Raw genomic sequence first — 27,138 nt, 5'->3', positions numbered from 1 at the left:
CATTGTTTATTCTGGAAAGTGTAGGGGTCAGAAAGCTACAGCTACCTCTCTTTCTTTTTGGCTGAGGAGTATCATCCGCGTGGCATATGAGACTGCTGGACAGCAGCCTCCTTAAAGAATTACGGCTCATTCTACTAGGGCTGTGGCTTCCACATGGGCCTTTAAAAACGATGCATCTGTTGAACAGATTTGTAAGGCTGCGACTTGGTTGTCCCTTCATACTTTTTCAAAATTTGATACTTTTGCTTCTTCTTAGGCTGTTTTTGGGAGAAAAGTTCTTCAAGCAGTGGTGCCTTCCGTTTAGGTCTCTGTCTTGTCCCTCCCTTTCATCCGTGTCCTGTAGCTTTGGTATTGTATCCCACAAGTAAGGATGAAATCCGTGGACTCGTCGTATCTTGTAGAAGAAAAGGAAATTTATGCTTGCCTGATAAATTGATTTCTTCTACTATACGACGAGTCCACGGCCCTCCCTGTCATTTTAAGACAGATTATATTTTATTTTTACAACTTCAGTCACCTCTGCACCTTTTAGCTTTTCCTTTCTCTTCCTTAAACCTTCGGTCGAATGACTGGGGGTGGAGGGGAACGGAGGAGCTATATATACAGCTCTGCTGTGGTGCTCTTTGCTACTTCCTGTTAGCAGGAGGATAATATCCCACAAGTAAGGATGAAATCCGTGGACTCGTCGTATCGTAGAAGAAATCATTTTATCAGGCAAACATAAATTTCCTTTTTTCCCTACCTCTTTTGCTTGACTATATTTTAGAATGAGTTGCCAGTGAGATAGGAGGGGTTTTATAGAGCTCTTGGGGTTTGGGAATATATGCCGCCTCCTAGTGACAGGGAACAGTTATTCCCAGCAGTAATAGATGGTGGACTGTCATCACCATGAAGAAAAGTAATTTATCAGGTAAATATAAATTATGTTTCTAATGGATTGTGGTTCCAAAAAGCAAGATCAGCTATTTCAAATACAATAATGAGACCATTATACAGTACTTTGTCCCTTTTTAAGGTTTATCTCCCTATTATTATCATTAGACTTAGGATTTAATTATTAATTTATCTGATGTTACTGGAGACCCACATATAATAATCAGACGATTGCACAGAAAATATTGTTTGTCTCCAAGTTGTGTTGATGAGCCATGTCTCTGTAATGTTCTTTCTATAGATTTCACAACATAACAGCTTATTTGGTCTTTTTGCAATAACAAAGTAGCTCTGCTCTGGTCAATAATAGGTTAAGACTTTAGATATATTTTATTATCGGTGCTAAGGTCTAATGGTAAAAGTCAAAATTTTAAGAAGAAATAAAAGAAACCTTATAACAGCACTCTGTCTTATTGACCTTCTTTACTTAATTATTATAGTTACGTACACTATAACAGTAATACTGTGCAGAACTTACATGTTACCTTAGTTACCATCTTAATTATATAGATGTTTAATACACATTACACCAGTAATACACCAAGTACCATTAAAAGACAAGGAGAATTGACACAGCGGAAAGATAAGCAGCAATAAATGAGAGAAGCCAGCTGGTTAGTTATCCTAAAGTGTTGTAATACTTATCACGTAATGTCCACAGTAATATATAATCAGTTCCATGAGCCGTGAGGTAAGAAATGTTGGCATCTCACAATATACTTCCAAAGTCTTGTGTAGCATGCTGATTGTCTTGTATGACAAAAGATCCGATGTAGACACAATCTAGGTTATGCACCTAGGCTACCTGTGCCAGTGTGTGTGATCCTGGAAGGAGTGCGCTTATCTCACACACGGTCAATAACCAGGTAGCCCCTGTAAATGCAAACCGTGGAGAAATCGAGTATATTGACCCTGATGCCTGCTCCTTCTACACTTACACACTGCAGTAGCTGTCCGGCACTCAAAATACTGTATCATGAATTCAGCGTTCACTCTATGCTGCAGATTTTTACAATGTCCCTGTGAAAATTCCTTCTTGAACTCAAACAAACTTGAGTGAGTGTTAGTAGCCGACGTACGTTTCACCAAAGGTTTGGCTTGCAATTTATGCTTACGTACTTGTATCCGTATGCTATTGTTATATAATACTTGGTGGTTGTAATACGATGTGGCTATATGGCTTTCACAATTTAATGCTTATATTAATATTCACATAATTATTTTAATAATTAAATATGTAGATAACTCATAGAAAGTGGCCAAGATTAATTTCCTCATTAAGGCCATTGGGCGATAACGTCCCTAAATTAAAGATTCATTTACTTTCACGCTAAAGTAGGATTCTCTCTACATTCGCTCCCCTGATCCCCAGATTAACTCGATCAATACCTATTATCTTAAAATCACATGGAGATGAGTTGTGGTGCTCTTTAAAGTGTCTCGCTACACTAGAAGTTTGTACCTCATGTTCAATGTCTCATAGTTGTTCTAGTGGTTTTACCCATGTAATAAAAGGGGCAACTACATTTTGCTAAGTAAACCAGTCCTTCAGTCCTACAAGTTATCTTCTTATTTTGAAAATTTTACTATTTCTATCAGAGAGAAAAAAATATTTTTTCTATGTGATTGCAAGCCTTGCATTGTTTGCAAGGATAACATCCTGGTTCTACATTGACTTTTTGAAGCCAATTAGACTTTTTTTGAGGTCTAATGAAATGGCTATGTACAAGACTATCACGTAGGTTTGGTGCCCTACGCGCTGTCAGTAGTGGCTGTGACGTTAACATTTTATTTACTTTGCTATATGTCTTGAGAATGTGCCAATAATGCTTCATAATGTTCCTAATATCCTCCCAATTTTCATTATAACCTGTTATGAACCTAATCTTGCGTTGTTGCCCTTCCAATTTTGATTTTCTATTTTTAGTGGCATTAAAGGTGCTATTCTGTTGAGTCTGATCACGTTGACGTTGGTATGCATAACTGATCAATTTCTTTGGATAGCATCTTTCAATAAAGCGCTTTGTTAGTTCTTGAGATTCCCTGATAAAATCATCCTGTGTTGTACAATTCCTTCAAGCCCGAAAAAATTGTGAAACAGGGGTGCCCCTAATTTGATGCTTTGGATGAAAGCTGTCAGCTCTCAATAAGCTATTTGTGACAGTCACATCCAGAAAATTGATTTCTTCAGTCAGAAGTCACAGTAAATTTGAGATTGAAGGCCTCGTTGTTAAGAGACTCAACAAAGATAGACAAATGTTGTGCTTAGCTATTTGGTCTTTTTGATTCTCTTCACAATCTTGGTAAATTATGCGAACATTAACTTGATCAATTAGGGTTATGGCTTTATTGCAAACATTAAAGCTGTGGTTGTAAATAATATAAATTCACCAAGTTTTAATAGCTTAAATTATTTGCCTCTAGCAGGCTGCCCTTTCAAATACTTACACACAGAGAGAAGCACACACACAGGAACGAACAACCGGCTCAATACCATTGTTAGCCTGTTCTATGGCGATTTACCACCTGGGTGCAGCTTCTTTTAGCCCAGTAATACTTTTCACAGAGTAGTGTAGTTTATCAGTCTGATCCTGCCTATTACAGTCAGTCCAGCGCAGAAATACCAGGCAATTCACTCTGAACAAGGAACATGACAACCCCAGACGATCATTTTGGCCTTCATTGAGCCTGGTCAGTGAGGTGTAGCCATATTCCTCTAAGCACACTGAGCAAGGAGTCCACATCTGGATTCCCCTTTTTCCCATAGGGAGACTAAATACACACAGAGAGAAGCACTCTCACAGGAACGAACAACCGGCTCAATACCATAGTTAGCCTTGCAAATACTTATGTATGATTTCTTTCTTTCAAAATACCTTCAAAAGGATTGATGTATTGTTTTGGTATTAATCTACTAGTAACTGAATATGAAACTACAAGACTGAGAAAAACAAGATTTATAATAGATGATAAATCCTTTTCCTCCTACATTTTCCTCCTACATGTATATAGAAGATTCATCCAAGCTCAGTAAATAACTTTTTCAGAAATACTGTTGCTCATTGGGGTCTATTACATGTTAATACCATCAACAGAAGAGGAGTGGTGTATTTAGGAAAGGAAGACATCTTTAAAACGTATGATTTCTGCCACTGAAACATGTACTCCATTAGTACCAGTAAATAAGTACATAAATATGAAGTCACTTTTAATATGAAGACATTAGCTTTAAAAATGTTAAATATAATCATGTTTGTTTTTAATTTTCTTGCCCTCTTTTAACATCACTAATCTTATGTTAAAAGAAGCCTACATATACCATAAGTTATTTATGAACAACAAGGTGTTTTCGATAGTTTTCCTAAATATACATTTCTTTCTAACGGCAGTGAGAGTCCACAAATTCATTACCTAATGGGAACTACTTCACCTGGCCATCAGGAGGAGGCAAAGACACACCCAACAAGGCTTTACATATACCTCCCACTTACCCTACCCTCTCAATAGTTATTTGCCTCAAATCATGGGGGTTGGCAGAGAGAGGTGCTCTGATAAAGATTGTAGTTTGTCCTCAAATGGATTGTTTCCTAGAAGAGAGGGCAGAGGAAGTAGATACCATGTAATTATCTTGCTAGAGTTTTGTGCCTGTGGCTGCTGGAGATCGCAGGCAAATTTCCTTTGCCTCTTCCAGTATTGTGTTCTGTACTCCCTTATTACAGAGATCCTGTGTGAGTAACATGGCATTTCTCTGTCTTGCAGGACCAGACCAGTAGAAGACGTTGAGCTGGTAAGTCCTAACCTTTCTCCCTTCAACCCCCTTCATTGCTTGTTGCTCAATAAGATTTATGCATTGTCGAGGGAGGAAATGGAAAATAATCTTTATTTATGGGGTTATCAATCCTCCGGTGGAGGTTTTGTAGCAAACTGGGTATGTTTGGACCATACAGCTCACAGTGGTGGCAGACGGTCGCTACTATTGTTATCAGAAGGCACCGGAACATGTTATGCGCTACCGCAATCCGAAGATCACTAGACTTATGAGGTGACGTCTGGTTGCTTTGGTCCACACAGGCAGTCCTTTTTAGTGATGAGGGTTTAAGCGGCAGTGAAACAATTATTTTCTCCCCCGGGATCCGATTATCGCTAGGCAGTCAATTTGTGTTTTGTTTGTAAGTGGCCTATATGCATAGGAGCCGTGCTATTCTGCCATCTGACCCTGCTCACTCCCTCTTATTTTGGAGCATTCTGCAGGGCATGCTACGCTTGGTCGCTCAGTTGCAGTGAGACAGCAACGTGTTAAGTGGCCTTTTTTTCTAGAGGGGCTGAGACGTTTCCAACAGGGCTTTTTGAGGGCTTGATCGGATATTTTACATTTATTATTGGGTGGCTGATTGCCTGATCGTTATGGAGGACTCTGATGTTTGTCAACAGGAGATGTGTCCTTTCTCTTGTAAGGTGTATCCAGTCAACGGATTCATCCATTACTTGTGGGATATTCTCCTTCCCAACAGGAAGCTGCAAGAGGACACCCACAGCAGAGCTGTCTATATAGCTCCTCCCCTAACTGCCACTCCCAGTCATTCTCTTGCAGCTCTCGATAAGGGAAGTAGCTAGAGAGATGTGGTGAATTAGTGTAGTTTATCTTCAATCAAAAGTTTGTTATTTTTAAACGGTGCCGGCATGGAACTGTTTTTTTACCTCAGGCAGATATTAGAAGAAGAATTTGCCTGAGGTTTTTGATGATCTTAGCAGGTTGTAACTAAGGTCCACTGCTGTTCTCACACATAACTGAAGAGTATGGGGAAACTTCAGCTGGGAGAATGGCCTGCAGAATTAACTGCCCTGAGGTATGTTCAGTATATTTTTTTCTAGAGGATGATAAGAACTAGAAAATGCTGACAGTGCCTGATATAGTTAAGGTAAGCCTGATTGCAGTGATTTAATAACGACTGGCATCATGCTTGCAGTAAAGGGTAATTTTCATATTACTTTCTATTATGGCTTAGTATGTAAAACGTTATATATATATATATATATATATAAAGGAACGTTTTTTACTTAGGTGATAAATCTTTATTTGGGGCCTAGTTTTCCACATGGCTGTTACTTTACTCCTAGGAATAGTTTTTTAAGGCCCTCTGACTTTGAGTGCATGGTGGGAGGGGCCTATTTTCGCGCTCTAATTGCGCAGTTGTTTTTTACATTCTGAGACATCCAGCTTCCCTGAAGGAGTCCCCTGTCATATTGGACCTCTGTAAAGGGTTTTTGTGCCTACAAAAGTAGTTTTATGGGAAGGTAGGAGCCACAGTAGAGCTGTGGCAGTTTGCTTGTGACTGTTATAACGGTTTTTACCGTTTTTTTTGCTTAGTTTTTGAACCTGAGGGGTTAATCATCCATTTGCAAGTGGGTGCAATGCTATTTTAGTCTATTATATACACTGTAAAAATTTCATAGAGTTAACTGCTTTTTTCACTGTTTTGCAGTTTTTGTGTTTGTTTTTTTCCCTTAAACAGTACCGTTTTTTATATTCTGCTTTTTCACATTAATTAAAGTGTTTTCAAAGCTTGCTGGTCTCATTACTAGTCTGTTAAACATGTCTGACATAGAGGAAACTCCTTGTTCATTATGTTTAGAAGCCATTGTGGAACCCCCTCTTAGAATGTGTACCAAATGCACTGATCTTACTATAAGTTATAAAGACCATATTCTGGCTTTAAAAGATTTATCACCAGAGGAAATTGACAAGGGGGAAGTTATGCCGACTAACTCTCCCCACGTGTCAGAGCCTTTAACTCCCGCTCAAGGGGCGCCAAGTACATCTAGCGCGCCCATTGCGTATACTTTACAAGACATGGCGACAGTTATGAATCATACTCTTACAGAAGTATTGTCCAAACTGCCAGGGTTACAAGGAAAAGCTCTGGGGCTAGAAAAAGTACAGAGCTCTCTGACGCATTAGTAGCTATGTCCGATATACCTTCACAATGTACAGAAGCCGAAGAAGGAGAGCTTCTATCTGTGGGTGATTTTTCTGACTCAGGGAAGACAATTCAACCTGATTCTGATATGTCTACATTTAAATTTAAGCTTGAACACCTCCGCATGTTGCTCAGGGAGGTTTTAGCAACTCTGGATGACTGTGACGCCATTGTAGTCCCAGAGAAATTGTGTAAATTGGATAAATACTACGCAGTGCCTGTTTACACTGATGTTTTTCCAATACCTAAGAGGTTTTCAGAAATTATTACTAAGGAATGGGATAGACCAGGTGTACCGTTCTCTCCCCCTCCTGTTTTTAAAAAGATGTTTACCATAGATGCCGCTACACGGGACTTGTGGCAAACGGTCCCTAAGGTGGAGGGAGCAGTCTCTACTCTAGCGAAGCGTACAACTATCCCTGTCGAGGACAGTTGTGCTTTTCTAGATCCAATGGACAAAAAATTAGAGGGTTACCTTAAGAAAATTTTTATTCAACAAGGTTTTATTCTCCAGCCCCTTGCATGCATTGCCCCTGTCACTGCTGCTGCGGCCTTCTGGTTTGAGTCTTTAGAAGAGGCTCTACAGGTAGAAACCCCATTGGATGATATCCTTGACAAGCTTAAAGCTCTTAAGCTAGCCAATTCATTTGTTTCTGACGCCGTTGTTCATTTAACCAAACTAACGGCTAAGAACTCAGGTTTTGCTATTCAGGCGCGTAGGGCGCTATGGCTTAAATCCTGGTCAGCTGACGTTACTTCAAAGTCTAAGCTTCTCAACATTCCCTTCAAGGGGCAGACCCTATTCGGGCCGGGACTGAAGGAGATCATTTCTGATATTACTGGAGGAAAAGGTCACGCCCTTCCTCAGGATAGGTCCAACAAATTAAGGACCAAACAGCCTAATTTTCGTGCCTTTCGAAACTTCAAGAGTGGAGCAGCTTCAACTTCCTCTAATACAAAACAAGAGGGAAAGTTTGCCCAGTCCAAGCTGGTCTGGAGACCTAACCAGGCTTGGAACAAAGGTAAGCAGGCCAAAAAACCTACTGCTGCCTCTAAGACAGCATGAAAGATCAGCCCCTGATCCGGTAACGGATCCAGTAGGGGGCAGACTTTCTCTCTTCGCCCAGGCTTGAGCAAGAGATGTCCACGATTACCAGTTTGTGGCTCTTCCCTTTGGGTTAGCTACGGCACGAAGAATCTTTACGAAGGTTCTGGGGTCACTCCTAGCGGTCCTAAGGCCGCGGGGTATAGCAGTAGCCCCTTACCTGGACGACATTCTAATACAGGCGTCGAATTTTCTGAGGTCGCATGGTTGGAAAGTGAACAAAGAAAAAAGTTCTCTATCCCCTCTCACAAGAGTTTCCTTCCTAGGAACTCTGATAGATTCAGTAGAAATGAAGATTTACCTGACAGAGGCCAGGTTGTCAAAACTTCTAAATTCCTGCCGTGTTCTTTATTCTACTTTTCGTCCTTCAGTGGTTCACTGTATGGAAGTAATCGGCTTAATGGTAGCGGCAATGGACATAGTGCCGTTTGCCCGCCTACATCTCAGACCGCTGCAACTCTGCATGCTCAGTCAGTGGAATGGGGATTACACAGATTTGTCCCCTCTACTAAATCTGGATCAAGAGACCAGGGATTCTCTTCTCTGGTGGTTATCTCGGGTCCATCTGTCTAAGGGTATGACCTTGGACAGATGCCAGATTGGACAATAGTAACGACAGATGCCAGCCTTCTGGGCTGGGGTGCAGTCTGGAACTCACTGAAGGCTCAGGGCTTGTGGACTCAGGAGGAGACACTCCTTCCGATAAACATTCTGGAACTAAGAGCGATATTCAATGCTCTTCAGGCTTGGCCTCAGCTAGCTGCGGTCAGGTTCATCAGATTTCAGTCGGACAACATCACGACTGTAGCCTACATCAACCATCAAGGGGGAACAAGGAGTTCCCTAGCAATGTTGGAGGTTTCAAAAATAATTCTATGGGCAGAGGTTCACTCTTGCCATCTATAAGCTATCCATATCCCAGGAGTAGAGAACTGGGAGGCGGATTTTCTAAGTCGACAGTTGATACAACTTTGGGGCAAACCAGAACTGGATCTCATGGCGTCTCGTCAGAACGCCAAGCTTCCTTGTTATGGATCCAGGTCCAGGGATCCCAAGGCAGCGCTGATAGATGCTCTAGCAGCGCCTTGGTCTTTCAACCTGGCTTATGTGTTTCCACCGTTTCCTCTGCTCCCTCGTCTGATTGCCAAGATCAAGCAGGAGAGAGCTTCAGTGATTTTGATAGCACCTGCGTGGCCACGCAGGACTTGGTATGCAGATCTGGTGGACATGTCATCCCTTCCACCATGGACTCTACCGCTGAGGCAGGACCTTCTACTTCAGGGTCCTTTCAACCATCCAAATCTAATTTCTCTGCGTCTGACTGCTTGGAGATTGAACGCTTGATTTTATCAAAACGTGGTTTCTCCGAATCGGTCATTGATACCTTAATGCAGGCTCGAAAGCCTGTCACCAGGAAAATCTATCATAAGATATAGTGTGAATCCAAGGGTTACTCATGGAGTAAAGTCAGGATTCCCAGGATATTATCTTTTCTCCAAGAAGGATTGGAGAAGGGATTGTCAGCTAGTTCCTTAAAGGGGCAGATTTTCTGCTCTGTCTATTCTTTTGCACAAGCGTCAGGCTTTAGTTAGAATCAAGCCTGCGTTTAAACCTGTTGCTCCGCCGTGGAGTTTAAATTTAGTTCTTAAAGTTCTTCAAGGGGTTCCGTTTGAACCTCTGCATTCCATAGATATTAAGCTTTTATCTTGGAAAGTTCTGTTTTTGGTAACTATCTCTTCGGCTCGAAGAGCTCCAGAGTTATCTGCCTTGCAGTGTGATTCCCCTTATCTGATCTTCCATGCAGATAAGATAGTTTTGCGTACCAAACCTGGGTTTCTTCCTAAGGTGGTATCTAATAAGAATATCAATCAGGAGATTGTTGTTCCGTCACTGTGTCCTAATCCTTCTTCAAAGAAGGAACGTCTATTACACAATCTTGACGTGGTTCGTGCTTTAAAGTTTTATTTACAAGCTATTAAAGATTTTCGTCAAACATCTGCATTGTTTGTTGTCTACTCTGGACAGAGGAAAGGCCAAAAGGCTTCAGCAACTTCTCTTTCCTTTTGGTTAAGAAGTATAATCCGCTTAGCTTATGAGACTGCTGGCCAGCAGCCTCCTGAAAGAATTACAGCTTATTCCACTAGAGCGGTGGCTTCTGTTGAACAGATTTGTAAGGCGGCGACTTGGTCCTCGCTTCATACTTTTTCTAAATTCTACAAATTTGATACTTTTGCTTCTTTGGAGGCTTTTTTGGGAGAAAGGTCTTACAGGCAGTGGTGCCTTCCATTTAAGCGCATGCCTTGTCCCTCCCTTCATCCGTGTCCTATAGCTTTGGTATTGGTATCCCACAAGTAATGGATGAATCCGTGGACTGGATACACCTTACAAGAGAAAACAAAATTTATGCTTACCTGATAAATTTATTTCTCTTGTGGTTTATCCAGTCCACGGCCCGCCCTGTCATTTTAAGGCAGGTGTTTTTTAATTTTAAACTACAGTCACCAATGCACCCTATAGTTTCTCCTTTCTCTTGCTTGTCTTTGGTCGAATGACTGGAAGTGGCAGTTGGGGGGGGAGCTATATAGACAGCTCTGCTGTGGGTGTCCTCTTCCAGCTTCCTGTTGGGAAGGAGACTATCCCACAAGTAATGGATGAATCCGTGGACTGGATACACCACAAGAGAAATAAATGTATCAGGTAAGCATACATTTTGTTTTTCTAATATTGGAGTTAAATAAGTGTAAGCTCTGTAAACTTAACACTGTCTGCCCCCCTGTACAGTTATGTAATTCCTTCCTTACAGCTGTACTGCACTCTCCTTGTTGGGAACATTCATTATGGAGATTAAATGTTTAGTTTTGTCTCAGAGAGGAATCTCAGAGATGGTAATTGATACTTTGATTCAGGCCAGAAAGCCTGTCTATAGGCATATTTATCATAAAGTGTGGAGGATTTATCCGTCTTGGTGTTCAGATAGAGGGTTACCCTGGCATAGGGTGAAGATTCCACGGTTTCTTCAGTTCCTTCAGGATGGTATTGAGAAGGGCCTGTTGACTTGTACATTTAAGGGCCAGCTGTCTGCCTTTTCGGTTTTGTTGCATAGGAAGTTGGCTTGATGCCAGATGTTAAGTCCTTTGTTAAAGCTTTAGCTAGAATTAGGCCCGTTTTGAAACCAGTTACTCCTCAGTCTTGTTCTGCGGGTTCTTCAGCAGGCTCCTTTTGAGTCTATGCATTTAGTTGATAGTGAACTTTCATCTTGGAAGGTTTTGTTCTTGCTTGCTATTTCTTCTGCTTGTAGAGTATCAGAGTTGCCTGCTCTTCAATGTGACCCACCTTATTTGATTATTCATACAGATAAGGCTGTAGTGCAAATGAAGATAGGGTTTTTTCCTAAGGTTGTTTCCACACACAATATCAAGCAGAAAATTGATGTACCATCCTTTTTTCCCAACCCTTTCTCTTCTGTGAAGGGGTTGTTACATAATTTGGATGTTGTTAGAGCTGTAAAATCTTTATGCTACCAAGTAGTTTTGTTTGTCTTCCTCGTAACAGGCCACTGCTGTTACTCTGTCCTTGTGGCTTAGAAGTGTGATTCACATGGCGTATTTAGAAGCAGGCCAGCAGCCCCCATCTGGAATTATAGTACATTCCACCGTGCAGTGTCCTCTTCATGGGCCTTTAAGAATGAAGTGTCAGTTGAACAGATTTGTAAGGCTGCTACTTGATCTTCTTTGCATACCTTTGTGGACTCTCACTGCCATTAGAAAGAAAACATAATTTATTCTTACCTGGTAAATTATTTTCTTGCTAGGCAGTGAGTATCTAGAACCTGACCTGCATTTGATGTGGCAGCAGTCTTGGCACCTAAATACCCATTTTATTTCTCTACTTTTCTTTATCCTCGGCTTGAACTACTTAGAGGGAAGGGGAAGTAGGAGAGATATGTAAAGCCTTGTTGTGGTAGCCAGGTAAAGTATTTCCCAATACGTAATTAATTTGTGGACTCTCCCTGCCAAGAATTTATCAGTAAAGCATAAATTGTGTTTTTTTCTGCTTTTTTTATACTTTAGATGAACATTTCAAAACGGCAAAGGAAAAGGCAAAGGAAAAGAGATCGTGACCAGATGCTCTCAGGTATTTCACATACTTTTTCTTGGAAATTGATTTTTAAGCATGTATTTACATACATACTGTACATACATGCACACACCTCTGCATAAATACTTTACATGCATGCACACACCTATGCATAAAAGCAGGGAAAATCCTGGTTTTAACATTTGGGATTGACTTGGATTTGACACTCAATGCATGTCATATCCTTTACCAGGACTACATTATTTAAAGGGACAGCCTACACCAGAATTTTTATTGTTTTAAAAGATAGATCCCTTTATTACCCATTCTATAGTTTTGCATAACCAACACAGTTTTATTAATACACTTTTTACTTCTGTGATTACCTTATAGCTAAGCCTCTGCAGACTGCCCCCTTATTATAGTTCTTTTGACAGACTTGCATTTTAGCCAGTCAGTGCTGACTCCTTGGTAACTCCACATGCGTGAGCACAATGTTATCTATATGACACACATGAACTAACGAATTTTGACAAACTGTCAAAATTCATTCAGATAATAGGCAGCCTTCAAGGTCTAAGAAATTATCATATGAGCCTACCTAGGTTTAGCTTTCAACTAAGAATAACAAGAGGACAAAGCAAAATTGGTGATTAAAGTAAATTGGAAAGTTGTTTAAAATTGCATGCCCTATCTGAATCAAAGTTTATTTTGGACTAAACTGTCCCTTTAACAAAGTCCACATTTTTTATTGAAATATTTTTGGGGATGTGAGCACAGCTATAAGCTTCATATTTCTCTTGTAAGGTGTATCCAGTCCACGGGTTCATCCATTACTTGTGGGATATTCTCCTTCCCAACAGGAAGTTGCAAGAGAACACCCACAGCAGAGCTGTCTATATAGCTCCCCCCCTAACTGCCACCCCCAGTCATTCTCTTGCAACTCTCGACAAGAAAGGAAGTATCAAGAGATATGTGGTGACTTAGTGTAGTTTTACCTTCAATCAAGAGTTTGTTATTTTTAAACGGTACCGGCGTTGTACTGTTTTACTCTCAGGCAGAAATTGGACTAAGGTCCATTGCTGTTCTCACACATAACTGAAGAATATGGGAAAACTTCAGTTGGGGGAATGGTCTGCAGACTACCTGCTTTGAGGTATGTTCAGTATTTTTATTTCTAGAGAGATGAATAAGTTCTAGAAAAAAATGCTGACAGAGCCTTGTGTATTTGAGGTAAGCCTGATGCAGTGATTTAACAGCGACTGGGATCATGCTTGCAAAACAGGGTAATACTCGTGTTAATATTCATATTACTTAGTGACAAAACGTTTACATGATTTCATAAATAGGACGTTTTTTCTCGGAGGGAGATAAGTCTTTATTTGGGGCCTAAGGGGTTAATCATCCATTTGCAAGTGGGTGCAATGTTGCTTTAGTCCCTTACTCACACTGTAAAAATTTCAAAGACTTTACTGTATTTTTACACTGTTTTGCAGTTTAAGTGCTATTTTTTTTTTTCTTAAAGGCACAGTAACGTTTTTGTTTAATTGCTGTTTCACCTTTATTAAAGTGTTTTCCAAGCTTGCTTGTCTCATTACTAGTCTGTTAAACATGTCTGACATAGAGGAAACTCCTTGTTCAATATGTTTGGAAGCCATGGTGGAACCCCCTCTTAGAATGTGTACCAAATGTACTGAAATTTCTATAAAGACCATATTATGGCGCTTAAAGATTTATCTCCAGGGGATTCTCTGACTGAAAAGAGGGAGATTATGCCATCTAACTCTCCCCATGTGTCAGAACCTATAACTCCCGCTCAAGTGACTCCAAGTACATCTAGCGCGTCTAATTCTTTTACCTTACAGGACATGGTGGCAGTTATGAATGCTACCCTCTCAGAGGTATTCTCCAAACTGCCAGGGCTACAAGGAAAGCGAGACAGCTCTGGGGCTAGAACTAATACAGAGCTTTCTGACGCTATAATGCCTGTGTCCGATATACCCTCACAATACTCAGAAGCCGAGGCAGCTTCTATCTGTGGGTGACATTTCAGACTCAGGGAAGGCGTTACTTCAGTCTGATTCTGAAATGACAGCGTTTAAATTTAAGCTTGAAAACCTCCGCTTATTGCTTAGGGAGGTTTTAGCGACTCTGGATGACTGTGACCCCATTGGGGTTCCAGAGAAATTGTGTAAAATAGACAAATACTTTGCAGTGCCTGTTTACACTGATGTTTTTCCAGTCCCTAAGAGGTTTTCGGAAATTATTATTAAGGAATGGGATAGACCAGGTGTGCCGTTCTCTCCCCCTCCTGCTTTCAAAAAGATGTTTCCGATAGATGCCACCATTTGGGACTCGTGGCAGACGGTTCCTAAGGTGGAGGGAGCAGTCTCTACTCTAGCTAAGCGTACGACTATCCCCGTCGAGGACAGTTGTGCTTTCCTAGATCCTATGGATAAAAAATTGGAGGGTCTCCTTAAGAAAATTTTTATACATCAAGGTTTTATTCTCCAGCCTCTTGCATGCATTGCCCCAGTTACTGCTGCAGCGGCTTTTTGGTTTGAGTCTCTTGAGGAGGCTCTACAGGTGGAGACTCCGTTAGACGATATTCTAGACAGGATTAAAGCTCTTAAGTTAGCTAACTCCTTTATTTCTGACGCCATTTTTCATTTAGCCAAGCTAACGGCTAAGAATTCAGGTTTTGCCATTTTGGCGCGTAGGGCGCTATGGCTTAAGTCCTGGTCAGCAGACGTTACTTCAAAGTCTAAGCTTCTTAACATCCCCTTCAAGGGACAGACCCTATTCGGCCCGGTCTGAAGGAGATCATTTCTGATATTACTGGAGGAAAAGGTCACGCCCTTCCTCAGGATAGGTCCAATAAGTTAAGGACCAAACAGAATAATTTTCGTTCCTTTCGAAACTTCAAGAGTGGCGCAGCTTCAGTTTCCTTTAATGCAAAACAAGAGGGAAATTTCGCCCAGTCCAAACCAGTCTGGAGACCTAACCAGGCTTGGAACAAGGGGAAGCAGGCCAAAAAACCTGCGGCTGCCTCTAAGACAGCATGAAGGAGTAGCCCCCGATCCGGGACCGGATCTAGTGGGGGGCAGACTTTCTCTCTTCGCCCAGGCTTGGGCAAGAGACGTCCAGGATCCCTGGGCATTAGAGATTGTTTTCCAGGGATATCTTCTGGACTTCAAAGCTTCATCTCCAAAGGGGAGATTTCATCTCTCACAATTATCTGTAAACCAGATAAAGAGAGAGGCATTCTTACGTTGTGTTCAAGACCTACTGGTTATGGAAGTGATCCACCCAGTTCCAAGGGAGGAACAGGGGCAGGGCTTCTATTCAAATCTGTTTATAGTTCCCCAAAAAGAGGGAACTTTCAGACCAATCTTGGATCTCAAGATCCTAAACAAATTTCTCAGGGTCCCATCCTTCAAGATGGAGACTATCCGAACCATCCTCCCTATGATCCAGGAGGGTCAATATATGACTACCGTGGACTTAAAGGATGCTTATCTCCACATTCCGATTCACAGAGATCATTATCAGTTCCTCAGGTTTGCCTTCTTAGACAGGCATTTCCAGTTTGTGGCTCTTCCCTTCAGGTTAGCCACGGCACCAAGAATCTTTACGAAGGTTCTAGGGTCCCTACTGGCGGTTGTAAGGCCACGGGGCATATCGGTGGCTCCTTACCTAGACGACATACTGATACAGGCGTCGACTTTTCAAATCGCCAAGTCCCATTCGGACATTGTTCTGGCCTTTCTGAGGTCTCACGGGTGGAAGGTGAACAAAGAAAAGAGTTCTCTCTCCCCTCTCACAAGAGTTTCCTTCCTAGGAACACTGATAGATTCAGTAGAAATGAAAATTTTTCTGACAGAGGTCAGGTTATCAAAGCTTTTAACTTCCTGCCGTGCTCTTCATTTTACTTCTCGGCCGTCAGTGGCTCAGTGTATGGAAGTAATCGGCCTAATGGTAGCGGCAATGGACATAGTTCCGTTTGCCCGCCTACATCTCAGACCACTGCAACTTTGCATGCTCAATCAGTGGAATGGGGATTACACAGATTTGTCCCCTCTGCTAAATCTGGATCAAGAGACCAGGGATTCTCTTCTCTGGTGGTTATCTCGGGTCCATCTGTCCAGGGGAATGAGTTTCCGCAGGCCAGAGTGGACTATAGTGACGACAGATGCCAGCCTTCTGGGCTGGGGCGCAGTCTGGAACTCCCTGAAGGCTCAGGGTTCGTGGACTCAGGAGGAAGCCCTCCTTCCGATAAACATTCTGGAACTGAGAGCGATATTCAATGCTCTTCAGGCTTGGCCTCAACTAGCTGCAGTCAGGTTCATCAGATTTCAGTCGGACAATATCACGACTGTAGCCTATATCAACCATCAGGGGGGAACAAGAAGCCCCCTGGCAATGTTGGAGGTTTCAAAGATAATTCTATGGGCAGAGGTTCACTCTTGCCATCTCTCAGCTATCCATATCCCAGGAGTAGAGAACTGGGAGGCAGATTTTCTAAGTCGGCAGACTTTTCATCCGGGGGAGTGGGAGCTCCATCCGGAGGTATTTGCCCAGCTGATTCAACTATGGGGCAAGCCAGAACTGGATCTGATGGCGTCTCGTCAGAACGCCAAGCTTCCTTGTTACGGGTCCAGGTCAAGGGATCCCCAGGCAGCGCTGATAGATGCTCTAGCAGTGCCCTGGTCCTTCAGCCTGGCTTATGTGTTTCCACCATTTCCTCTCCTCCCTCGTCTGATTGCCAAGATCAAGCAGGAGAGAGCTTCTGTGATTTTGATAGCACCTGCGTGGCCACGCAGGACTTGGTATGCAGATCTGGTGGACATGTCATCCCTTCCACCATGGACTCTGCCGCTGAGGCAGGACCTTCTACTCCAAGGTCCATTCAAACATCCAAATCTAATTTCTCTGCGGATGACTGCTTGAAGATTGAACGATTGATTTTATCAAAACGTGGTTTCTCCGAGTCGATCATTGATACCTTAATTCAGGCTCGAAAGCCTGTCACCAGGAAAATCTATCATAAGATATGGTGTAAATATCTTCATTGGTGTGAATCCAAGGGTTACTCATGGAGTAAAGTCAGGATTCCTAGGATATTATCCTTTCTCCAAGAAGGATTGGAGAAGGGATTGTCAGCTAGTTCCTTAAAGGGACAGATTTCTGCTCTGTCTATTCTTTTGCACAAGCGTCTGGCAGATGTTCCAGACGTTCAGGCGTTTTGTCAGGCTTTAGTTAGAATCAAGCCTGTGTTTAAACCTGTTGCTCCGCCATGGAGTTTAAATTTAGTTCTTAAAGTTCTTCAAGGGGTTCCGTTTGAACCTCTGGATTCCATAGATATCAAGCTTTTATCTTGGAAAGTTCTGTTTTTGGTAGCTATCTCTTCGGCTCGAAGAGTTTCAGAGTTATCTGCCTTACAGTGTGATTCCCCTTATCTGATCTTCCATGCAGATAAGGTAGTTTTGCGTACTAAACCTGGGTTTCTTCCTAAGGTGGTATCTAATAAGAATATCAATCAGGAGATTGTTGTTCCATCACTGTGTCCTAATCCTTCTTCAAAGAAGGAACGTCTGTTACACAATCTTGACGTGGTTCGTGCTTTAAAGTTTTATTTACAAGCTGCTAAGGATTTTCGTTAAACATCTGCATTGTTTGTTGTCTACTTTGGACAGAGGAGAGGCCAAAAGGCTTCTGCATTTTCTCTTTCTTTTTGGCTGAGAAGCATAATCCGTTTAGCTTATGAGACTGCTGGCCACTTACAGCTCATTCCACTAGAGCGGTAGCTTCCACATGGGCTTTTAAAAATGAGGCCTCTGTTGAACAGATTTGATACTTTTGATACTTTTGCTTCCTCTGAGGCTATTTTTGGGAGAAAGGTCTTGCAGGCAGTGGTGCCTTCCGTTTAAGTTCCTGCCTTGTCCCTCCCTTCATCCGTGTCCTAAAGCTTTGATATTGGTATCCCACAAGTAATAGATGAACCTGTGGACTGAATACACCTTACAAGAGAAAACAAAATTTATGCTTACCTGCTAAATTTCTTTCTCTTGTGGTGTATCCAGTCCACAGCCCGCCCTGTCAATTTAAGGCAGGTGTTTTTTATTTTTAAACTACAGTCACCACTGCACCCTATAGTTTCTCCTTTTTCTTGCTTGTCTTCGGTCGAATGACTGGGGGTGGTAGTTAGGGAAGGAGCTATATAGACAGCTCTGCTGTGGGTGTCCTCTTGCAACTTCCTGTTGGGAAGGAGAATATCCCACAAGTAATGGATGAACCCGTGGACTGGATACACCACAAGAGAAAGAAATTTATCAGGTAAGCATAAATTTTGTTTTTCATAATCAAAAAGTTAAATGCGAATTGTGAATATTAACATTAGTTTTCTTGCTTTATATTTAAAAAAAATGTTTGTTTGTTTTTTTAAATCCCTCCCTCTCTTCTACCCTTACCCCTATACTCTCACACATTTTCAACCTCTCCCTCAACAGTGGTATATTTCCTTCTTCTATAAAACACGCACTGGTCATACCGATTCTCAAAAACCCCATCTTACAACCGCCCTTTTTCTCTACTCTCCCTTGCCTCAAAACTTCTTGAAAAGCTAGCATATACACGGCTAGCACATTTCCTTACATTAAACAACTTTTCTCTTACATGGTGTATCCAGTCCACGGATTCATCCTTACTTGTGGGATATTCTCAATCCCTACAGGAAGTGGCAAAGAGAGCACACAGCAGAGCTGTCCATATAGCTCCCCTCAGGCTCCGCCCCCCCAGTCATTCTCTTTGCCGCTCTAACAAGTAGCATCTCCACGGGAGGGTAAAGAGTATGTGGTGTTAGATTTGTAGTTTTTATTTCTTCAATCAAGAGTTTGTTATTTTAAAATAGTGCCGGTTTGTACTATTTACTTTGAGGCAGAAAGTGATGAAGATTTCTGCTGAGAGGAAAAAGATTTTAGCATATTGAAACTAAAATCCATTGCTGTTCCCACACAGGACTGTTGAGTACCGGATAACTTCAGTTGGGGGGAACAGTTTGCAGGCTTAACTACTTAAGGTATGCTCAGTCACTTTTTTTCTAACAAGACTTGGTAATGCTAGAAGACTGACAGAAATCCCCATGTAGGAAGGTAAGCCATATTCTGAGACTCAGTATAGAAGGATGGCTTAGTTAAAGGGCTTAAACACTGGTGGACACTGTTATGGGCTAAGTCGATTATTTTATTACTATAATCTCATGTTTGCAAAAGTGTTTTTTTATGTTTGGAACACTTTTTGGGGTTTTAATACGCCTGGCATATTTTTAGACACCTAATTAGGCTTAGGAAGGCCCCACAACTCCGGAGTGAAAAGGGAGGGGGCCTCATTTTCGTGCCTCAGTTGCGAAGTACTTTTGCAAGACAGCTTCATGCAGCTTCACGTGTAGGGTCCAGAGATTGCAGGAGGACTCCAGGGAGGCTTATTTTCGTCCAAAAGTAATCCCCAAGGAAGGTAGGGCCACAGCAGAGACTGTGGCATTGTGCTGTAGTGTGTTAAACCGGTTGCTCCGGTTTGGGCAATAAGGGGTTAATTGTCTTGAAACTTTGTGTGCAATCATTTCAAAGCATTAGGATCATGTGGTGAAAATTTCATAAAGATTGGATGTTTTTTTGAGATTTGGTAAAAAAGTGTGCGCTTTTTATTATTTAAAGGCACAGTAACGTTTTTTCAAAAAGTGTTTTTTACTGTATTTGAGTGCTGTCTAAGTCTGTCAAACATGTCTGAGCCTTCAGATAGACCCTGTTCTATGTGTTTAAAAGTCATGGCGGTACCCCCATTGCATTTGTGTTTAAAGTGTGCTAAGGTATCTAAACATTTTAAAGACCATGCAGTGACACTTAAAAATGTAGCCCAAGATGATTCTTTAACGGAAGGTAACGAGGACAGTCCTCCTTCCTCTCCCCATGTGTCGGCACCAGTTACGCCCGCGCAAGCGATGCGTAGTACCTCTAGCGCATTGGCCCCTATTACCTTACAACAATTAGCAGCAGTCATGGATAATTCCCTTGCAGCATTTTTATCCAAACTGCCAGTTTTTCCAAAGAAGCGTGATAGCTCAGTTTTAAGAACAGAGGATGAGCAATCAGAAGCTTTGGATGATTTATCTGTAGTACCCTCACAACACTCTGAAGTAGCAGTGAGGGACGGTCTGTCCGAGGGAGAAATTTCTGACACAGGAAAAGTTTCTCAGCGGGCAGAGTCAGATTCCTTAGCGTTTAAATTTAAGCTGGAACACCTCCGCGTCCTGCTTAAGGAGGTATTAGCTACGCTGGATGATTGTGACCCCATGGTGGTCCCAGAAAAATTGTGTAAAATGGACAGGTTTTTAGAGGTCCCTGTATACACTGATGCGTTTCCGATCCCGAAGAGGGTGGCGGATATTGTGACTAGGGAGTGGGAGAGACCAGGTGTACCTTTTGTCCCCCCCTATCTTTAAGAAAATGTTCCCCATAAATGACCCCAGGCGGGACACGTGGCAGACGGTCCCTAAGGTAGAGGGAGCAGTTTCAACACTTGCTAAGCGTACAACTATACCAATAGAAGACAGTTGTGCTTTCAAAGATTCTATGGATAAAAAATTGGAAGGTTTACTGAAGAAAATGTTTGTTCAGCAAGGTTTCCTTCTTCAGCCAATTGCCTGCATTATTCCTGTAACTACTGCAGCAGCTTTTTGGTTTGAGGCGCTGGAGGAGTCGCTCCAGAGGGAGACTTCATATGACAAAGTCATGGATAGAATTCATGCTCTAAAGCTGGCTAATTCTTTTATCATTGATGCCGCTTTCCAATTAGCTAAGTTAGCGGCGAAAAATTCAGGTTTTGCCATTATGGCGCGAAGAGCGCTTTGACTCAAATCTTGGTCGGCTGACGTGTCGTCCAAAACAAAGTTACTAAACATTCCTTTCAAGGGGAAGACCCTTTTTGGTCCTGAGTTGAAAGAAATTATCGCGGATATCACTGGGGGGAAGGGCCATGCCCTCCCGCAGGATAGACCGTTTAAGGCCAAAAACAAGGCTAATTTTCGCTCCTTTCGCAACTTCAGGAGCGGACCTGCTTCAACCTCTGCTGCCGCAAAGCAGGAGGGTAACGCTTCACAGCGTAAAGCAACCTGGAAACCCTTGCAGGGCTGGAACAAGGGTAAACAGGCCAAGAAGCCTGCGCCTGCTACCAAGACAGCATGAAGGGGTAGCCCCCGATCCGGGACCGGATCTAGTAGGGGGCAGACTTTCTCTCTTTGCTCAGGCTTGGGGCAAGAGATGTTCCAGATCCCTGGGCGTTAGAAATTGTTTGCTCAGGGGTATCTTCTAGAATTCAAGGGACTCTCCCCCAAGGGGAAGGTTCCACATTTCTCGTTTGTCTTCAGACCAGACAAAGAAACAGGCGTTCTTACGCTGTGTAGAAGATCTTCTAAAGATGGGAGTGATACACCCAGTTCCAATTGCAGAACAAGGACTGGGATTTTACTCAAACCTGTTTGTAGTTCCCAAAAAGGAAGGAACTTTCAGGCCAATCCTGGATCTAAAGATTCTAAACAAATTCCTCAGAGTTCCATCTTTCAAAATGGAAACCATTCGGACAATCTTACCGATGATCCAGGAAGGTCAATATATGACTACCGTGGATCTAAAGGATGCGTACCTACATATTCCTATCCACAAAGATCATCATCAGTTCCTAAGGTTCGCCTTTCTGGACACGCATTACCAGTTTGTGGCCCTTCCTTTCGGGTTGGCCACCGCTCCCAGAATTTTCACAAAGGTGCTAGGGTCCCTTCTAGCGGTACTAAGACCACGGGGCATTGCAGTAGCACCTTACCTAGACGACATCCTAATACAGGCGTCGTCTTTTCACAGAGCCAAGGCTCATACGGACATTGTTCTGGCCTTTCTAAGGTCTCAAGGTGGAAGGTGAACGTAGAAAAGTGTTCTCTGTCCCCGCTCACAAGGGTTCCCTTCCTGGGAACACTAATAGACTCGGTAGAAATGAAAATATTTCTGACAGAGGTCAGGAAGTTAAAGCTTTTAACTACTTGCCGAGTTCTTCATTCCATTCCTCGGCCTTCTGTGGCTCAGTGCATGGAGGTAATCGGATTAATGGTTGCGGCAATGGACGTGTAGTCCCTTTTGCCCGAATTCATCTAAGAACTGCAACTGTGCATGCTCAAACAGTGGAATGGGGATTATGCAGATTTGTCTCCTCAAATACAAATGGACCAGAAAACCAGAGACTCTTCTCTGGTGGTTGTCTCAGGATCACCTGTCTCAGGGAATGAGCTTCCGCAGACCGGAGTGGATCATTGTCATGACCGATGCCAGTCTGTTAGGCTGGGGTGCGGTCTGGGACTCTCTGAAAGCTCAGGGTCTATGGTCTCGGGAAGAATCTCTTCTCCCGATAAACATTTTGGAACTGAGAGCGATATTCAATACGCTCCAGGCATGGCCTCAACAAATTCATCAGATTTCAGTGGGACAAAATCACGACTGTAACATACATCAATCACCAGGGAGGAACAAAGAGTTCCCTAGCGATGAATTTGTGGTTATCTATTAATTTAAAATATCTTTATTTTCTACTAAATATAATATACTAAATCTCTATGGTAAAACCACTAAAACCAACACAGATAAATTGTGAAATAAACTCTATGGGAGGGCCTCCATTATTTGCCAAACAGTTTATTTAGGAATCAATATATGTTGATAAGAGAAATATTTACAGGTATATACACATCTATTTTTACAGATAAACAGTCCAAAATGTAATTAATACAGGGCAACTCTACTACACTAACCCCAATTTGTTCAATACTGCTACACAGAATATTATCCCAGAAATACTTAGCCAGATTCTCTGTGTCCAACATCATCCATCTTTTAGCAGGAGCAGGATAAAAAAAAAGAGACAGAGGTTCTGGTGTTACAGTATTTTATACCCCAATTCAAATGGGAGTGGCTTATCAAATGCCACTCACAGGCCATTGGGAGTGTCCACCTAGACAGACACTAGACAAAAGAACTACTTGAATAAACCAGCTATGTAAATTGCCAGTTATAAAATCTGTGAGCTATATTCCAATATCCCTGTGATAAAATGTCACGACAGAAGGAAGTAACCAAGATCATCAAATGGGTGGAGGATCACTCCTGCCACCTATCTCCAATTCACATCCCAGGAATAGACAACTGGGAGGCGGATTTTCTGAGTCGTCAGACTTTTCACCTGGGGGAGTGGGAACTCCACCCGGAGACTTTTGCTCAGCTGACCCAGCCATGGGGCATTCCAGAGTTGGATCTGATGGCGTCCCGTCAGAACACCAAACTTCCCCTTTACGGATCCAGGTCCAGGGATCCCAAGGCGGCATTGATAGATGCTTTAGTAGCGCCTTGGTCATTCAATCTAGCTTATGTCTTTCCACCGTTTCCTCTTCTCCCTCGGCTAGTAGCCAGAATCAAACAGGAGAAGGCTTCGGTAATTCTGATAGCGCCTGCGTGGCCACGCAGGACTTGGTATGCAGACCTAGTGGACATGTCATCGGTTCCACCATGGAAACTGCCATCGAGGCAGGATCTTCTAATACAAGGTCCTTTCAAGCATCCAAATCTAGTTTCTCTGCAACTGACTGCTTGGAGATTGAACACTTAATTCTAGCTAAGCGCGGGTTCTCTGAATCAGTTATAGATACTCTGATCCGGGCCAGAAAGCCTGTCACCAGGAAAATTTACCATAAGATATGGCGGAAATATCTTTGTTGGTGTGAATCCAAGGGTTATTCGTGGAGTAAGATTAGGATTCCAAGGATATTGTCTTTTCTCCAAGAAGGATTGGAGAAAGGTTTGTCAGCTAGTTCCTTAAAGGGACAGATATCTGCTCTGTTTATCCTGTTACACAAGCGTCTGGCAGCTGTGCCAGACGTTCAGGCGTTTGCACAGGCTCTAGTTAGAATCAAGCCTGTCTACAAACCTGTGGCTCCTCCATGGAGTCTAAATTTAGTTCTTTCAGTTCTTCAAGGGGTTCCGTTTGAACCTTTACATTCCATAGATATTAAGTTATTATCATGGAAAGTTTTGTTTTTGGTAGCTATTTCTTCTGCACGAAGAGTTTCTGAATTGTCTGCTTTGCAGTGTAATTCACCCTATCTGGTGTTCCATGCAGATAAGGTTGTTTTACGTACCAAACCTGGTTTCCTTCCAAAAGTGGTTTCTAATAAGAATATTAACCAGGAAATCATTGGTCCTTCTCTGTGCCCTAATCCAGTGTCTAAGAAGGAACGACTATTACACAATCTTGATGTGGTTCGTGCTTTAAAATTCTATTTAAAAGCAACTGAAGATTTCAGACAAACATCATCCTTGTTTGTTGTCTATTCTGGTAAGAGGAGAGGTCAGAAAGCGACTGCTACCTCTCTTTCCTTCTGGCTGAAAAGCATCATCCGATTGGCTTATGAGACTGCTGGACAGCAGCCTCCTGAACGAATTACAGCTCATTCCACCAGAGCTGTGGCTTTCACATGGGCTTTCAAGAATGAGGCTTCTGTTGAAGAGATTTTTAAGGCAGCGACTTTGTCTTCACTGCATTCATTTGCCAAATTTTACAAATTCGATACTTTTGCTTCTTCGGAGGCTATTTTTGGGAGAAAGGTTTTGCAAGCAGTGGTGCCTTCCATTTAGGTTACCTGACTTGTTCCCTCCCTTCATCCGTGTCCTAAAGCTTTGGTATTGGTATCCCACAAGTAAGGATGAATCCGTGGACTGGATACACCATGTAAGAGAAAACAGAATTTATGCTTACCTGATAAATTTCTTTCTCTTACGGTGTATCCAGTCCACGGCCCGCCCTGGCAATTAAGTCAGGTTCAAATTTATTTTTGTTAAACTACAGTCACCACTGCACCCTATGGTTTCTCCTTTTTCTCCTAACCATCGGTCGAATGACTGGGGGGGCGGAGCCTGAGGGGAGCTATATGGACAGCTCTGCTGTGTGCTCTCTTTGCCACTTCCTGTAGGGATTGAGAATATCCCACAAGTAAGGATTAATCCGTGGACTGGATACACCGTAAGAGAAAGTAATTTATCAGGTAAGCATAAATTCTGTTTTTTGACCCACTGCAATCTGGATTTTGCCATTGACACTTCACAGAGACAACAATTGTTAAGGTTACCATGACCTACTTACAGCAGAATTGAAAAGCCACATCTCTCTGCTAATCCTCCTTGATCTGTCTGCTGCCTTTGATACTGTTGATCACCCTATTTTGCTTCAAAACCTCAAATCCTTCAGCATTTGTGACACGGACCTCTCATGGTTATTTTCCTACCTTTCTAACCATACCTTTAGTGTAGCCTTCTCTGGTGCATCCTCTGTCCTTTTATCACTTTCTTTTGGGGTAACATTTATCTCCTAAATCTACCTTTCTGCATCAGACCTATCTCCTTCCTTGCTAACACGTGTCACTAACTGTCTTTCTCGTATCTTATTCTGGATGTCCTCTCACTACCTTAAGCTAAATTTCTCCAAAACGGAGCTCCTTATTTCCCCCCCCCCCCTTCTCCCAAGATCTCCACCCCCATTTTCTTTCCTAAAATATGGAGAGTCCACAACCTCATTCCAATTACTAGAGGGAATATCACTCCTGACCAGCAGGAGGAGGCAAAGAGCACCACAGCAATGCTGTTAAGTTTCACTCCTTTACGCATAATTCCCAGTCATTCTCTTTGCCTCTGTTAATGGAGTAGGTGAAGTTTGGTGTCTGAAGAAATGAATTCCTTTTTTGGGTAGTTTCCCTGCAAGCAAGGATTTGGGGTTTAGCTGAGTCCACGTTAATCTCTTCAGTAGAGTAGTGGTTGCTTTTAAGCAGTTAGGAAGTTGTGAGGTAGTCCTTACTTTGTTTCTTAACATATTGCTGCCCTAGTTATAGAAAGCCAGAGTGGGTTACTCTGTTCTTTCTTTTTCTACAGGTCTCTGTGAGGAGTATGTGTCTTCTCACACCTTGTAAGCTGTAGTCCTGCCTGACAGCTAGATTGCAGGTAAGTGCTTTTTGTCTTCTAGGTATTGGAGACTTTGCACTTAATAAAGGTTGAGCTGCAACTTTAAGAAAATTGGGACACGTTATATCCTTTGTTTAGGATATTTATTGGCAGGGTGCAGGCACTGGGAACTGTGACTTAGAGACTGCTAAAGTTTAGCCTTTATTTGTATTTGTGGCTGATTTATGGGGATATGTTTTGTGTTTTTTTTCCAACAACCCCACTTAGATATTTTTTAGATGGCTTGCAGCGACATTTTCTTCTTTGAGCATGTAAATTGTGAAAATGCATTGCGGTCACAAGATACAGAGTGTGTGTTGATGATAAACGTTTTTTTTCTGTTATACTAATGCCGATCTGTTTTCAGTACGCATGCTTCCAATTTTAGCTGTGCATTTACTTTGGCCGGATGGTCATGTGACCCGCTCTTCCCGATTTCAAATCTCTAAGCGGGACGGCATCTTTTCTTTTCCGACATTACCGATCTTGAGAGGGAGCCAGAAGGGTGCGGGTTATCTCTCTTGCTAGTTTGTTTTCCGGAGGTCAGGCAGGGCACCCCAGTGTATCTGGGGTGTATAAGTTGTCTGTATTTGATTTTGTTCTCATTGCAATAGCGCTCTGAGGTAAAAAAAAGAATCTAGTTGAACTAATTGAAAAACACTAGTTTTTCAATATAAATTTTAAAAAAATGTATCTCAAATTTTTTTGAGGGGGATTCTTTTGCTCAATATGGATATGGATCAAAAATCTGTTGCTTGTGACAAATGTCTATTATGCCTAGAGGCACAAATTGTTTTGCCTATGCAATTTTGTGCTGCTTGCCTAGCTAGAACTATAGAGTGTAAAAATAAGATTTCCTTCTTAATACAGGGAGAGTCCACAGCTGCATTCCTTACCTGTGGGAAATACTAAACCTGGCCACCAGAAGGAGGCAAAGTCACCCCAGCCAAAGGCTTTAATACCT

The 27,138-nt window shown here is 42.3% G+C and overlaps 1 protein-coding gene across 11 annotated transcripts in view; it reads left to right on the top strand.

Moving 5' to 3' along the window:
• Positions 1 to 27,138, top strand: part of LOC128660491 (NKAP family protein CG6066) — a 739,752-nt gene that overhangs the window by 617,960 nt on the left and 94,654 nt on the right. For all 11 annotated transcript variants that reach the window (XM_053714374.1, XM_053714373.1, XM_053714371.1 and 8 more), the window contains one exon: positions 12,087 to 12,150. In XM_053714374.1, coding sequence (XP_053570349.1) covers positions 12,087 to 12,150 — 64 coding nt within the window. The remainder of the gene's footprint in view (positions 1 to 12,086; positions 12,151 to 27,138) is intronic.

This window comes from Bombina bombina, chromosome 5, assembly GCF_027579735.1.
Source record: "Bombina bombina isolate aBomBom1 chromosome 5, aBomBom1.pri, whole genome shotgun sequence".
Classification (NCBI taxonomy): Eukaryota; Metazoa; Chordata; class Amphibia; order Anura; family Bombinatoridae; genus Bombina; species Bombina bombina.
The sequence above is the reverse complement of the archived record's forward strand: the minus strand, read 5'-3'. Positions and strand labels throughout refer to the sequence as shown.